This window comes from Leuresthes tenuis, unplaced genomic scaffold (genome assembly GCF_036924035.1).
Source record: "Leuresthes tenuis unplaced genomic scaffold, fLeuTen1.0.hap1 SCAF_1, whole genome shotgun sequence".
NCBI lineage: Eukaryota > Metazoa > Chordata > Actinopteri > Atheriniformes > Atherinopsidae > Leuresthes > Leuresthes tenuis.
Genome location: NW_027325355.1, coordinates 7437055 through 7453810, shown reverse-complemented (window position 1 = coordinate 7453810; position 16756 = coordinate 7437055). Strand labels below are relative to the sequence as shown.

Below are 16756 nucleotides of genomic sequence, written 5' to 3'. Positions count from 1 at the left end.
GGGAAGAGACCTGATGCCCGCCGACCGAGACCGATTGTGGCCAAGTTCGAGCATTTCCAACAGAAGGTCCAGGTGAGGGGCCGCGGCAGGGAGCTGAGAGGAACGGACTTCAGCGTCAACGACCAGTTTCCCAAAGAAATCCTGGAAAGACGCAGGGTTCTGTTCCCCATCCGGAGAAAGTTCATGGAGGGAGGCTCCCGAGCTGTCATCGCGGTGGATAAATTATTCATCAGTGGACAGCTTTACCGCGACCAGGAAACCACTCCTTGGCTCTTCTAAACTCCAGGTGATCTGTATTCGTTAACTTGTATAAATCATATCACCATAGATGGTACATAAGTAACTCTGAAATAGTCTATCCAATTCACAGTTATCTATCAAGGCAAAATATATAGCTCACTGCCAGTCTCACCAGCATAGGATATATGCAGCTCATATTTGTTTATTTGGGTATGTTTTTTTGTTTTTGTTTTTCCTTTTTCTATCTCACACTTCCACTCGTTTTTCTATTCTGTCTTTCTTCCCCAACCCGCTGCGTTTCCACCTTAATAAGTAATGTTAACAAGCACGGCGCACATAGAGTTTTGAGCAGAGCACATAATCAAGTTCCACACAGCATCGACAGCGCAAGTACATATCGTAGCAAGCTCATACTGACAACTGAAACACCAACAATGGCATGTTCATTGAAGCATATATGCACACACACGCACGGGATGCTTTTAGCAAGCATCCAGCACTCACTGCGTTAGTCTGAGCATGTCCACACTGAGGTTTATCTCATGGAATGTGCATGGAGCTGGGTCCAGAGAGAAGAGATTAAAAATCTCCAATAAATTGAAGGATTTACAGGCGGACATTGTTTTATTACAGGAGATTCATTTATCAAAGACTGTAGCTGATGTTCTCACCACAGCACAGTTTCCTCATGTGTACTCAGCCTGTTACAACTCCAGACAAAGAGGTGTAGCCATTCTGATAAATAGAAGAGTAAATTTCACCGTAAACAACACAGTTATAGATCCAGAAGGTAGATTTCTAATAGTTAATTTATCTGTTCAAAATATGAATTTATGCATTGCAAATATATATGGTCCAAATGTGGATGACCCCTCATTTTTTCACTCCTTTTTCACTTCACTCTCTGATCACTCAGATAACACACTCATCATAGGAGGGGACTTTAACATGGTATTAGACTCAGGACTAGACAGACTCAGTACTTCAGGAAGTCAGCGGAACTGGCAGTCCACGAATATTGTTAAACAGTATATGAAAGATTTTGGTCTTTGTGATGCTTGGCGCTCCCACCACCCCACTCTTAGAGAATACACCTTCTTCTCACCGGTACACCACTCATATTCAAGAATAGATTATTTCTTAGTTAGCAGTTCCTTGATGAGGGATATTTCAGACACCAAAATCCACCCCATCACTATCAGTGATCACGCTCCAGTTTCTATCACACTGAAGAATAACAGAGTTACACCACCAGCTAGGAATTGGAGATTTAATACATCATTACTAAAAGACCCCGATTTTATTAATTATTTCAAAAGGGAATGGTCTGGATATTTAGAAAATAATGACCTGCCAGGAATGTCAGCTTGTACTCTTTGGGAAGCCGGAAAAGCAGTTATGAGAGGCAAAATAATCTCTTTTTCATCAAATAAGAAAAAGAGGGAAAGTTCAAGGATATCAGATTTAGAACTCAGGATTAAATCATTAGAAATTGTCTACAGTACCTCCAAAGAGGAACACACACTGAATGAATTAAGAAAAGCTAAACTTGAATTAAACAAAATTATTGATAAACAAACACAGTTTCTCATACAAAGACTTCGCTTGGAGAACTTTGAGCACGGCAATAAATCTGGAAGGTTCCTAGCTAACCAACTAAAGAGAAACAAAGAGAAAACAACAATCACTTCTGTTAAAGACTCAAAAGGAAATGTCACCCATGACCCCGATGTAATCAACAATGCTTTTAGGGACTTCTATAAAACCTTATATTCATCACAAAATGATCCATCAGACAGTAACATAGATCAGTTTCTTAGTAATATCAACCTTCCAAAATTACAAACCGAACAGGCAATGGCTCTGGATTCACCTCTTTCAATAGGAGAACTCCATGAAGCCCTTCAACATATGCCTAGTAACAAAGCCCTGGGACCAGATGGTTTTCCAGCAGAGTTCTACAAAGAATTTTGGACTGTTTTGGCACTGCATTTCACAAAATGGTATTACAAGTTAAGCAGAATGGCAGATTATCCCCACACATGAACTCTGCTAACATTATCCTGCTACAGAAACCAGGAAAAGACCCCATACTTCCATCCAGCTACCGCCCAATATCTCTAATAAATGCAGACCTCAAAATAATTTGTAACGCCCTCGCCAAAAGAATAGAAAAAATAACTCCACTTATAATACATCCTGACCAGACAGGTTTTATAAAGGGTAGACACTCATCCACTAACACTCGCAGGCTAATTAATCTCATAGACTATTCTAACATCAACAACCTGGAAACCACAATAGTCTCTCTAGATGCAGAAAAAGCATTTGATCGAGTGAACTGGAAATTTTTATTCGCAGCATTAAACAAATTTGGGTTTGGGTCACACTTCATCAACTGGATAAGGATATTATAAAGCTCCCCAAATGCGTGTGTCAGGACAAATGATCAAACCTCTCCAAACTTCAGTCTGCAGAGAGGTACAAGACAGGGTTGCCCACTTTCTCCCTCACTTTTTGCTATTTTCATTGAACCTTTAGCAGCTGCTATCAGACAAGAAAGAAACATTAAAGGCATCCAACCCCAAAATATTGAGCATAAAATAAGTCTTTATGCTGATGATGTTTTACTTTTCCTTCAGAACTCTCAAACGTCTCTCACTCACACGATCACACTCATAAATAAATTCTCAGCACTTTCTGACTACTCTATCAATTGGTCTAAGACCACAGTTCTGCCCATTAACTGTAGGGTCCAGAATATACCTGCGATCACTTTACAGTCAGGAAATATCAGATATTTAGGCATAAACATTTCCTCCAGGCTCTCAGAGCTAACAAAGCTAAATTATGTGCAATTATTAAAGACAGTAGAGGACGATCTCTCTCGTTGGAAGTCCTTACCTATATCACTTATGGGGAGAGTTACAACCATTAAAATGATGATACTACCAAAAGTTAATTATTTGTTCTCAATGATCCCCATAAAACAATCTGCTACTTGGTTTAAGTCACTAGATTCATGCATCTCCAAATTTCTGTGGAAAAACAAACCACCACGTATTAGTTTAAAAACCCTACAGAAGACCAAGGACTGTGGTGGATTAGATTTACTTAATTTTCAGCACTATTCCTTAGCCAATAGGATACAGTATATATCAAAATGGTTTAAACCTAGCCCAATAGATGAACCATGGATAAATGTAGAACAAGCATTGTGTGATAATCTGGAAATCTCTGACCTGCCACTTATTAGTCAAAACGTAAAACATCACAAATGTTTCAAAAGCATTAACATCAGCACCTCTCTGACAGCCTTGTGGGAATTTCTTAAAATAACAAAGTCTTCAATTGTCCCATGTAAGCTTACACCCATCTGGAACAATCCTGACATACTGCAAAACAAAAAAATGCTAAACTTTACTCTGTGGAAGATCAAAGGAATCAAACATCTGGAACATATAATCCAAAATGGAAATTTTATTTCATTTGATGAGCTCATATCACAACACGAGATAGGCAGCAATAAATTCCTAGAATATCAACAACTTAAGTCTATAATAACAAAGAAATATATCCTCCACCAACCAGACTTACAACTCCCGATTAGGGTAGCAGAATTTCTAAGCATCTGCACCCCAAAACTACTATCAAAAATATATAAATTATTGTCTAAAATAGATGACACAATGTCTCTTCCATCCTCAAAATGGGAGGCAGATTTATCCATCAGTTCTAGTCATAGCTTCTGGCCACAAATATGTTTGAACACCTTCAGAATGACTCAGAATTCTAATTTACAGCTCATACAATACAAAATCCTTCATAGAACACACTATACAGGACAAAGGATGTTCAGGATGGGTCTAACACACTCAAACATCTGCTCACATTGCACAGATAACACACCTGATGATTATGCACACGCTTTGTGGTTCTGTGCGCCTGTCCAGAAGTTCTGGCTTGAAGTCTGTGCGGACCTATCAACATGGCTAAAGTGTAGCATCCCTGCATGCCCCACACTGTGCATACTGGGTGACTTAGACAACATCAACATGGAAATTAACTCAGCACACATGGTTCTCACAGTGTTATGTATCGCAAAGAAAACTATTCTCATGAACTGGAAAGCGAATAACAATCTGTGTATTAACCAGTTTAGAAATTTTCTTTTAGATTATATTAGCATGGAAACAATGTCTGCCTCTTCAAAACATCAATTGGCTGAATTTAATTCTCTCTGGTCCCCGCTGATTAGCTTTATCACATAGTGGTGGTGGTGGGTTGCTGTCCCGTCGCTCTGGGCGGTTACTACTTATCAAACACACACTCACACACACACATTAGGTCTTGGGGGGTGGTTACACTGAGTGGCATCTGGTGGGCGGGGCTCTTTGGGTATGTAGGCTGCCCAGAGGGCCGCGCTCCCAGTTCTACAAGTTTGGCTGCCCCTCAATTTTAATCGCTCACTATTAGAAAATATTGAAGAGCCAGAAGGGTGAGGGGAGGGGTCTTCTTCCCACACCCCTGCTTCCTGGTTGCTGCTCGGGGCGGGAGGGGCCAAGAGGATTAATTAATTGTTCTGCTGGTTCGGGGTCTGTGGTGGCTGGGGGGCTGCTGGCCCCCTGGTGTGCCCGCTGCACTACACCCCAGCAGAGTTGAGGGAGGGAGGACGTGTGGGACGTGAAAGTGTGTGTGGTAATGATTGGGCCTGGATCTGGGACTTGCTGTCGCCTGGCCTGCCTGTGCTTCTCCCGATGGGGGGGCGGCGTTGCCTCTCCCCGCTGCTCGCGACTTCACCCACCTGTGGGCACGTCTTGACTCCCAGGGCACTTGGCCAGGGGCGCTGGGGCAGGCGCTGACCCACTGCGTGGCTGTCTGGGGCACTTGGCCCTCCTGGGTATTGGGTGGGGCCTCTGCCGGGGGGTTTGGGGGCGCTCGGGCTCCCGGGGCCCGGATCCAGTGCACGGCCCATGTCTGGGCGGCTGGGGCCTGGCGGGGTCGGTGGGCTGTTGCCCCGGGCTCTCTGAGGGCCTCTGCCCTATGCTTATGGGGGCTCTGTCCGGGGGCTTCCTCTGCAGTCTTCTGGGTGGATGCGTGGTTGTCCCTGTGGTGGGCTGCCTGGGTTCTGTGCTCCGTGGGGGCTGCTGGTGGCCTGGGTCTTGTGGCCCTCTCTGCTAGCTTCTGATTGCTGGGGGGGGGGCTGTGGATTGTGGCCCTGTACACTTATACACTCATAACTAAGCACGGTTATCATGTAGATCCTGTGCCATGGGTGTTGCATGTTCTCACACACACACACACACACACACACACACACACATACATTCATTAGCCCAGTAGCATGCTCGCTAAGCAGTTGATGTGTTATCATGTCGTCTCAGGTCATCTATCCACAGCTGTGTTGTATGCGATTACCGCTTCTTGTGCTTGTTTTTGTTTGTTTGTGAGTTTGTTTTTTCTCTGCTTGTCTGCTTTCAGGTGCTCCTGGTGGCGCTAAGGCTGGATTCCCCTCAGAGGCCATGGATTGTTGTCTGTTTTGTTTTTTACAGGTGTAGCAGCTGGTTGTCTGGTTTTTGTTTCTATTTTTGTTCTGTTTCCTCTTCTTTCCTCTTCTTCTTTCCTTGTCTCCCGGTCCGGTTCGGCTCTATTACATGTCATATATTGTAAACAAAAATAAATAAATGGGCATCAAGGGGAGCTTTACATTTATAAAACTTCCCTTGGCAAAGCAAATCTGTTTGGCATCATAGGTATTCAGACTACAATTCTGCTGCCATAATGCTGAACAGGAGAAGGGGGGAAAAAGAAAAAAAAAAAAAGAAAGAAAAAAAAAATAAATAAATAAACACAGCTTGAATGAATGCATGGACTTGATCTTTATCTGAGTGCATTTTAGATCAGACAGTTATTGCTCATTTAAATACAACTTATTCCTCAGAAGTACAAGAAGAACTTGTATTTTAGACCCAATTACACCAGACTGTTCGAGGAGGTTTTCCCCTAAATCCCCACCTCCACACTGGATTTGATCAGTCCACCACAGAGTTTTAAGGCTGCTGGAATTAAACCTTTACTTTAAACTTTCCTTTTACTCTGGAACCAGAAATTCCCCTTAAACTTCTCTGAGCCATAATTGGTGGCAGCAGAGGCCTTGGAGGGAGTCCATTCCCTCTGAGTGCAGCCCACAGAGGGAGTGGGAGAGGTTCCTGAGTCTGTAAACTTCCTCTCGCTTTGTTGAGCTGCAGAGGCCTGGGGATGATTCTGCATCTTCTGGCCTGTTGGCGGCTTCCTCAGAACTTTCCTCTTTGCCACTTTCAAAGGGAAATATGTAGAAACCCTCAGACTCATTTTCCAGAATCTCTTCATCTACTCTGTCACCCCACAGAAGTGCAGGAGAGGATATTTTGGTTTGACTCAAAAAGGACTTTTTAAGTAAGTGTTGTTTTTCAGGCGGTTTGTCTTTCAGGCTTTTATAAACTACAGTGATGTCATGTCCTTTGATGACATGTTTCCATTGTGATGTCATGCAGAACTGTGAGGTCATAATGATGTGATGACATCACTACTTGTGATGTCAGCAGCGATGGTGCTCTGTTCTCAGTCACCAGTCATCACGTGTGCTGTTCTGCTCTCTTTTTCAGCTTTATGATCTTAACTGTAAATAATATGCAGCACATGTTCATAGAGCCCAGGCAATGGTGGGAAACATGGATTGTATGAATGCTGAGTGAAATGTAAATGAAAACAGAAGCAGTGACCTGCAGATCCTTTATATATATGTGATAACTGAATCTGAATGTATCAGTGTCCAGGTCAGTAATAATGTATTTATTGTATGTTACGGTGCTCACAGCTGCTTTCTGCACGCCTCACCTGGAAGTATCTTTGAAGCTGCTTTGTATGTTGTCTACACTGACTGTGAAGCAAAAGTAACACAACAGCCACATCTTCAGGCTGTTCTCAGTGTTTCCAGCACAATCATTCAGCTGTTTTCATGCATCAACATAATACAGTAATAACAGTGTAGTTATGGTTGTTTCTATTCAGAGCTGCTTACAAGCAGAATGGGATTATTTCTACGTGTCAACATACAGTGTATAACATCATTTCTAGTAAAAATCTGACTTTGAAAGATGTTAAAATGACAGAATCAGCATGTAAATGATAAAGTGTCTTCCTGTGGATGTTCTCAGATATGTACAGTATGAACACTGTGATCCTTTCCCACATGTCCCAGTATGTTTGATTGTGTTCCAAGTGAGGGTCAGACTGGAGAAAGTGTCATGAAGCTGTCACCCTTAAACAACGCTAAAAAAGCCAATATCACAGACAGAGAAAAGTTAGATCATGAGAGAGAAAAAAACTCTTGAAACTTTCTGTGAACAAAGCAAGGAGGTCAATAAATAAGTCTACACCTCATTACAGTGGTTAATATTTCTGTCAGAATAAGTTTTGTTTGCATCTGTGTGGTTGTGGACATATTTGATCGAAGGGAACTTCAGATTGAAACCTCGCCAGTGAAGAACTGAATGTAGCACAACGTGTTGGTGTAAAAGACCACTCTGATGCTTAGAAGTCCATACTCCCACCAACTAGTTTAAAACTGAATAATCCTTTCAGATGAGAGATGAAACGTCTTCAAGAACCAAGAAGAAGAAGAAGTTGCCCTTATTCAGGCTCTTACCCACAAAGTGTCACCGTGAGGAGCCCCCTTTCCAATCAGTAAACCTTCTTCTAAAAAAGTAGCCCTGAACAGCTGCCTCCAGCTCCTCTGAGGGACACACCTGCTGAACTGGTCATTGACACGGAAATAAAAAGGCTGCAGACTGACCAAAACTCCTGCTTTGGAGATGAACCCTCTGTGTAATGCTTCTCACAGTTCATGAAGTAATATTATAAAATAACAATGATTTTAACCATCTGTAATTATACTGGGGCAGCTGCTTATCTGAAGTGTTGCATATGTCACTGTGATCTATGTTATTAATGTCCAAAGACATGTGAGCTGTGTTTAGATTTAGCCAAAAGCTGAAGTGGAGAAGAAGATCTTGGAATAAAGAAAGAGGAAAGGATGATGCACAGTTTTTACAGTAATGAATGACACACAGTGGTTCCAACGGCGCCCTGGAGCTGTTCACATCTGGTCTTAACGTGATGATCAGAAAAGTGATTTAAGTACATCTGTGAACACGTTCAACAAAGATTCAGCTGCTCTTTTCTCCACCTCTCGGCCAAACTCGGTAGTTCTTGTGATGGGAGATTTCAACTCGTGTAACCTCTCCCAGGAACTGACGAGCTCCAAACAGCTGGTGACATGCGCCATGCAGGACAGCAACACACTGGACCACTTCTACTCCACCATAAAACCCTCATACCGCTCCATCCCCCACGCTGCCCTTGGACACTCCGACCACTGCATCATACAGATGGTCCCCACATACAGGCAGGAACTGAGAAGGGCCAAACCATCCAGGACTACAGTAAGGAGGTGGACTCCAGAGGCAAGGGACATGCTTCAGGACTGCATGGAGTCTACTGACTGGGAGTCACTGAGGGGCCCTGAGGATGACAACGGCAGCTTTTCTGACACTGTATGTTCGTGCATCAGCTTCTGTGAGCAGGTCTGCCTCCCAACCAAAACCATCACAAGGTACAATAACCAAAAGCCCTGGTTCTCCAAGCAGCTCAGAGAGCTCAGGCGCCGGAAAGAGCAGGCGTACAGAGAGGGTGACATGGACACATTCAGGCTGGCCAGACAGGGCCTCAAGAAGCCATCAAAAATGCTAAAGAGGACTATAGAGCCAGACTGGAGCGTGATTCAGGCACCAACGACCCTGGTTGGTAGAAGCCCTGTGGTCGCCCCCTCCCCCAGACTAGCTGACGATCTCAACACCTTCTACACCAGGTTTGAGAGACCCCCTGCTGCTCCATTGTCTCCAATCCCCCCCCTCTCTCGCTCACAGGCACTGAGAGCTCACCGCCACCCACTTCTCATCCCCTTATCACATATGTGTATGATGAAATAGTTTTTAACGTATTCTGTGTGTAAATTCTCCCAGAAAGGTAGTACCATATGATATGGCAGGTTGTGTGTGTTTTTCTTTCACTTTACTCAAAGAAAGTTAATGCCTTAGCATGCAGGAGGTGTTGTTATTGTACCCCAACTCCTTGGAACACAGTAAACACCTCACCTATGAATACATTAAGAAACAGTGAAAATATAGTTCTTGATCAGCAAACCTAATGCATCTGATATATGTTAGATTAAGCTTTACTTTAATAGCACATATCAAATCAAACACGGGGGAAATCTTCCTCTTCCTAAGTGGCTCCATCCTCTTACCTATCCTTCTCTCCTCACTCTCCCTAATCTCAAAACTATCTCTCTCTCACTTAACTCCCCAAACTATCTCCAAATTACATTAACGCTATCCAAACTCGAGTATCCTGAACCTGAACTGACCGCAACTCTCCATAAAAAAACACATCTTAAATGGAGACTGAGGGGTTTATATGCTTGTCAATACTCGGGCATATAAATCTGACAAAATCTGAAGCCCTTCCGGAAGCAGTCACGTGGTTGGGACAGGTAGTGAGATTGCGGACGTCATAATTTATGGCTCCTCCCCTAAATGAAGTAAACCGTCTCCTCCATTACTCGAAACACGCTTCGAAGACTCAGCACATTTCGGAACATCACTACAGGAAGCTGCATGCAGGTGAGTCCAGAAAAGAATAAATGTGGCGGTCAAACATTTGCAGAAAAGTGCTTTGTGTCATGGGTTTGATTCCTGCACCTGGACACGGGCAGTCAGAACATGTACTAAAGAGTAAAAAAGTTCAAATAACCTGGCTGCTCTTCACAGTTAGCATGTCCTGCTAATGCTAATGCTAATGCTCTGCAAACCGTTGTACTCAAAGCAGAAAGCAGAAACACAACATCAACTATAGATTGCAATAAGCCGGCCAGATGGACAAATAAAATGGAGCTTTATCCTTCTACCTGTGTGTTAAACATACTTCTGGACCCTTTTCTTCCGATTTTCTCACTTTGTTGGACAGTTTTTGACCATCTTGTCACATTTTCCACTAAAGCTGCAGTTTTCTAAACTTCTTTCTGTAGTTTTGCTTAAATCCTTTGTCATTTAAAACTTGATGATCAATGTAAAATTTAGAATAGTTATTTCCAGGCTTATCTGGGTATCATTTGGCTTTTTGATAAAAATGTGGAGCAAAAACATGTGATATGATGTGTTTAATGTACACACTATGCCATATTTCATGATTAGATCTTAAAATGGGACTTAATTATGGTCAATATAAATTCTTCAATTACATTAAGAGTTTATGTTGTTTGAAGAGGAATCATAGCATTATAATATAGATTTGCCAGTGATCCAGGAAAGTATCACAGGAGCAGTAGAAATATACAGTTCAGCATCAGTGTCTGAATTCTCAGATTTACACTCAGAAGCCCATTAAGTGTCTGATTTCTCTGATTAAAAGACAGTCTGACTGTCCTCTTCAGAAGTGTCTCATGAAAGCTTCATTATTCAGTTTCCTTTACATATCCAATATTTTCTTTTATCCACGTATAAAAAAAGGACTGACCGCATGATAAAAAGGTTGTACATGTCTTTACTCATAAAGTCCACCTGCCAACATCTGGAGTTAAAATGAAGCTAAAATGATCTTTATTAGGAGGATCTGTGCAACTTTTAGGAGCTGATACTCTGATCTGACCACAACACAAGATCACTTTTTACTCTTTAACTGGACACATATGTTTACCAGGTAAGATCATTTTATAATCAAATAAAGGAGACTGTAGGTTATTTGGGTTGAAAAACATTTCAGAGTTTCCTTCATGTCAAACTTTAGGTTTCACTAAAGTAGCTTTCTGGAATGAATCGCTGGACGAGCACTTCTGATGCCAGAAAAACACTCTTTTATATTTAAATGACAGCCTCAGAATGGTCCACTTCTTGTTGTTCTTCAGAGTGTCTCAGATCAGTCAGACAGCTCCTGCTGACATGCTGTTAGCCACACAGAACTAGATCATTCCCCCACTGAAACATCACATCTTCTCAGTTTCAAGCCTCAGTCCAGACTGAAGCTCCCTGAGTGCTGAACCGTGGGCTTCAGAGTTTAACCTGTGACAAATCTGAGATTACTCTGTTACTTTTCTGGATCCCTGACAGCTTCTGGAAATGAGAACAAATTTAGAAATAGAGAATATCTGAAGTTCAGGCTTTGGGATGATATTGGAACCCTTTCCTCAAACAGTATCATTGTTTTAATGTAGTAAAATGATTTAAGTTGATCATGTTACACTGACTGAGATTCATGGGCTATTGCACACAGTGGGTGTCATTCTACAGAGTATATTATTAAATTTTGTCTGAATTTGATCAAAAAGCTCCAAATATTTTGAACTGTGACCTTAGTGGGTCTTTTAAGAACCATTTTAAAGTTCTCAGGAATTTAGATAAAAACCACAGTAATAAGTTTAATGAAATGTGACTAGATGGTTAGAAACTGTCCAGAAAGGTTATCAAGAGAAGAAGAAAAATGGGTGTGCTTTAACATGCTGCATGCCACAGCTGGATCTTATTGTTTGTACTGACATTTGCAGACAGAGTCCATCAGTCGGACGACCAGGACCAGAATGGAGCAGCAGAACCAGGATCCAAACCCGTCCTCCAAGAACAGAACCGGCTCATCCTCTGGTTCCACCGGGCTACAGGTCAGTGTGGAGGACATTAAAGACATGAGGACGAGTGTTGAGGCTCCGCGTATCGTCCGCTTGTTCTGCTTTTACTTCAAATGTGGAAAAAGTGTTTCCTGGTTGCATCTCCTCTCACTGATACAAATGTGCTTAGACCAGGGGTGGGAAATTCATTTTTACAAGGGGCCACATGAGAAATTGTGTCAGAGGGCCACACCAACAATAACTTGAAATTGATTCTGCTCAACTTTCTCCCACTGTAAAATGTGCAAAATTATATTATTTGAATAGCTAGTACCACTTCAAATGTGGAAATAGTGTTTCTTGGTTTCATCTCCTCTCTCTGATACAGATGTGCTTAGACTGAAAATGTGCTGCAGGCTGAATGATCTGCTGGAAGAAACTCAGTGGCCAGATTGTTGTGGTGGGACATTTTTTTGGCTCGCAGTCTTCAGATTTGAGAGGTTCAGGAGCTAATCTTCATTATTTGTGTTTAAAGTCTCTGGATTACATGAATTAAACCTGGTGGTGGTAATACTTCTGGGTCTTTAATGGTTAGATGACAGGTTTGTAGATCTCTCTACCTCAGGGTAAAGAGTTGTTTTAGAGAGAAACAAAGGTTGAGTTAAAACTGTTTCCCTGATAGCTGTTGAGCTCAATGGCTGCAGACCTCTGGGTTGTAAGCTGGAACAAAGGGTTAGTGTCAAGAATGTCATGTATTACCACCACTGTTACTTTCATTCATTTAAACCAGGGGTCAACCTTTTTCAGTCCAACCTCTACAAGTTGTTTAATTGAACAACTTGGACAAGACTGTGCTTCCTTCTATCATTTATAAATATTGTAGCACAAGTTCCTTTTCAGAATTTCATCATGGCAAAAAATAATTAGTGAAAGATCAAAAAGCAAGAGTTTACTACTCAAAAACCTGAACGTGTGCAGAACACATCAGAGCACAGTGCTGACAGCTGAGGGCACTTCTAAACACACTCTCAGCATTCATGTTTGATCTGAGATATTGAGACCTGTGGCTCGGTCGATACACGTCCAGTTAGAATATGTTGGTTAGCTTAGAGAAATCTTTTGTGTGAACTTCAGAAGGATCTAATCCTTCTTCCTCTCTGTCATTGCAGAAACATATAGCCCAAGAGGGCTCCAGATGTCACTTCTGTAAACACTGTGGGAAAGTTTTCAAAAGATCATCACATCTAAGGTATCATCAGAGGCTTCACACTGGAAAGAAACCATATAGCTGTGGTCAGTGTGGGGCAGCTTTCACTACATCTTCCAATCTTAAGACACACCAACGTATTCACACAGGACAGAAACCTTACAGTTGTAGTCAGTGTGGAGCAGCATTCACAACATCTTCCTCTCTTAAGATACACCAACGTATTCACACAGGAGAGAAACCATACAGCTGTGGTCAGTGTGGAGCAGCTTTCACTACATCTTCCAATCTTAAGATACACCAACATATTCACACAGGAGAGAAACCATACAGCTGTGGTCAGTGTGGAGCAGCTTTCACTCAATTATCTGGTCTAAAGGCACACCAACTTATTCACACAGGAGAGAAACCATACAGCTGTAGTCAGTGTGGAGCAGCTTTCACTACATATTTCGAGCTTAAGTCACACCAACGTATTCACACAGGAGAGAAACTATACAGCTGTAGTCAGTGTGGAGCAGCATTCACAACATCTTCCTATCTTAAGATACACCAACATATTCACACAGGAGAGAAACCTTACAGCTGTGGTCAGTGTGGAGCAGGTTTTGCTCGATTATCCAGTCTAAAGACACACCAACGTATTCACACAGGAGAGAAACCTTACAGCTGTGGTCAGTGTGGAGCAGCATTCACAACATCTTCCTCTCTTAAGACACACCAACGTATTCACACAGGAGAGAAACCTTACAGCTGTGGTCAGTGTGGAGCAGCTTTCACTACTTCTTCCGATCTTAAGACACACCAACGTATTCACACAGGAGAGAAACCATACAGCTGTGGTCAGTGTGGAGCAGCTTTCACTACATCTTCCAATTTTAAGAAACACCAACGTATTCATACAGGAGAGAAACCTTACAGCTGTGGTCAGTGTGGAGCAGGTTTTGCTCGATTATCCAGTCTAAAGATACACCAACGTATTCATACAGGAGAGAAACCTTACAGCTGTGGTCAGTGTGGAGCAGGTTTTGCTCGATTATCCAGTCTAAAGACACACCAATGTATTCACACAGGAGAGAAACCTTACAACTGTGGTCAGTGTGGAGCAGCATTCACTGAATTATCTAATCTTAAGAAACACCAACGTATTCACACAGTAGAGAAACCTTACAGCTGTGGTCAGTGTGGGGCAGCTTTCACTGAATTATCTCACCTAAAGACTCACCAGCGTTTTCACACTGCAGATAAATTATTGGTTTAAATCAACAATATATTTTACGGCAGATAAGAAAACATTCACCTGGGAGCAGCAACAGGAACTACCAATCAGAAGAATTTCCCTTGTTCAGATTAAAAATCTTCTTTGTGGATTACCACCTTCTCTTGTCAGGACTTTTGTTCTGAATGTTCTGTGGGTAGCACATGTTTGAAGAATCATTGAATATGCTTTATAATTTGTTGGGATAGTTGGGAACTATGGACAGATCTCCCACCGTTCAAGATAAATATGGCATCAGTTGTGAGTTGATAGACGGAACAATATCAGTGCCTTGAGATGACATTGTTTTAATTTGGCGCTATATGAATAAAACTGAATTGAATTGAAAATGCAATCTTTTTGAAAGTAGATACACGTTTTATTGTATTATACTGAACATATATGTTTTGTTTAAAGTTAAAATTCACAAAGTAGCTGTGCACCAGCTGTGGGTATGTTTGTAAACATACAACATCTTTAGAAGCAATATATCATTTCAGTTTGATGTAAAGTCTAGCTTTACACTTGTTTGTATTTCATTGTTCTGCATTTTATTAAAGGTTAGATGTCAACATTTCTCATGCGTTTCATCTTCTTGCTACAGAGATATTTAAAAAAAAATGTGTTTGGTTCTAATCTTTGTGCTAATCTTTCCCAAAGAATTTTTAACGCAGTCTGAAAAAGGTTTGGAGTTGTTCCCTGTACTTTCCAGACAGCTGTTTGATTGTCATGACTAAAGCTGAAAGTTAAGGCTGTTCCAACACTAACAGGGCACGAGGCTCAACTTCAAGCTGTGAAACTATGTCAAATGTTTGTTGTGTTGGTGTCAAGAAAATTCTCTTAAAATGAGGCTCAGAGTCGCTGGAGACAATTAATACCAAACATTTATTCTCACAGCAAGGAGTCTGCATGACATATCAAGAAGCTGACACAGATTTGTCTGAGTTTAAAAAAAAACAAACAATGATGCTATCGCTATTTAGTTTCCACTTTGTTTATTCTGTACATTTCTGTATATAACAGTGCTGAGCCTGAGTGAGATGGAGATTTCAATTTCCCAGAGGCAACCTCCCAAAGGGATTAATAAAGTCATCCATCCATCCTATGAGATCACTGGCCACACAAGGTTATGCGACATTCAGTCAAACAAGGATTAGACAGAAGTTGAAATAAGATAGATAAGAGGACTCTCAGTACACAGTGTCTCTTGACCCTGCAGCATCTCACACGTGGTACTTCCTTTTTGTCATAATATAACTTCATGATTTTTTTTTAACATATCTCTCCTGTTTATAATAGAATAGAAGGTGTAAATTCACAGTAGAGTCATATATACACATGCATTTTTTTGTATATCTTTTACGTCATTGTCATTGTTAAACAGTTTGTTATGTTGACCTCTGTTTGTTCTTGGCTCTGTTGCTGATCCTGGATCTGCTGAGATGTCCCAGGTCATTGTTGGCTTTGATCCTCATACATTTATCTTTGTCCTGAGAAAGAAGAAATTCCAAAAAGTGAAACAGGGACTGCTTTTGGATTTGACATAGCCTATATCATGTCAGCGTTCATTTGGGTCTGCCGTTTTTCATTAAGTTTCAGACTTGTTATTGGATTCAAATGTTGATGAGTTTCTGTGTCAGATAGGCTCCAGTCCCCCTGAAACCATGTAAAGCAAATGGAAGGATGGATAGTTTGTGGCACCTTTATTCATTCATTCCACTTCGGTATTGAAATATTTTTGTTCCATTCATTGTAAAGTTATCCTGAAGATAACAGGCAGGATTTGAACCAGCTGTTGCACCACTGGCAAGTTATCGTTCACCTTGAGACTCTCTCTCTAAAACCTTATAATCAGGTTAGAAATATAGGGGTAATATTGAACTCAGACCTGAACTTTAACAGCCACATTAAATCAATAACATCAGCAGCTTTTTACCATCTAAAAAACATCACCAGAATCAAAGGAATAGTGTCTAAACCAGACTTAGAAAGACTAATCCATGCATTTGTCTCCAGCAGGCTGGACTACTGTAACAGCCTGCTCACTGGGCCCTAAACAGGCTGTAAGACAGCTGCAGTACATCCAGAACGCTGCTGCTCGAGTCCTGACTAGAACCAGGAAATACAACCATATTAGTCCGGTTCTCAGGTCTCTGCACTGGCTTCCTGTCGCTCAGAGAATAGACTTTAAAACTGCTCTGCTCGTGTACATCTCTGACATGTTAGAGCCATATGAACCAACTTGAACTCTGAGAACCTCAGGGAGGGGTTTCCTGCTGGTGCCCAGAATCAGGACTAAACAAGGTGAGGCTTCGTTTTAGTTTTATGCTCCTAAAATCTGGAACAGTCTTCCAGA

General features: G+C 41.7%; 2 protein-coding genes across 3 annotated transcripts in view; both read left to right on the top strand.

Annotated features, from left to right (window-relative positions):
• LOC140294898 (uncharacterized) overlaps nucleotides 1-14403 on the top strand; it is a 131788-nt gene extending 117385 nt beyond the window's left edge. Inside the window, exon 4 of the mRNA XM_072379622.1 lies at nucleotides 13148-14403. Within this exon, the coding sequence (XP_072235723.1) occupies nucleotides 13148-14403 (1256 nt within the window). The remainder of the gene's footprint in view (nucleotides 1-13147) is intronic.
• LOC140291582 (NLR family CARD domain-containing protein 3-like) overlaps nucleotides 1-16756 on the top strand; it is a 531700-nt gene that overhangs the window by 474827 nt on the left and 40117 nt on the right. The window lies entirely within an intron of this gene.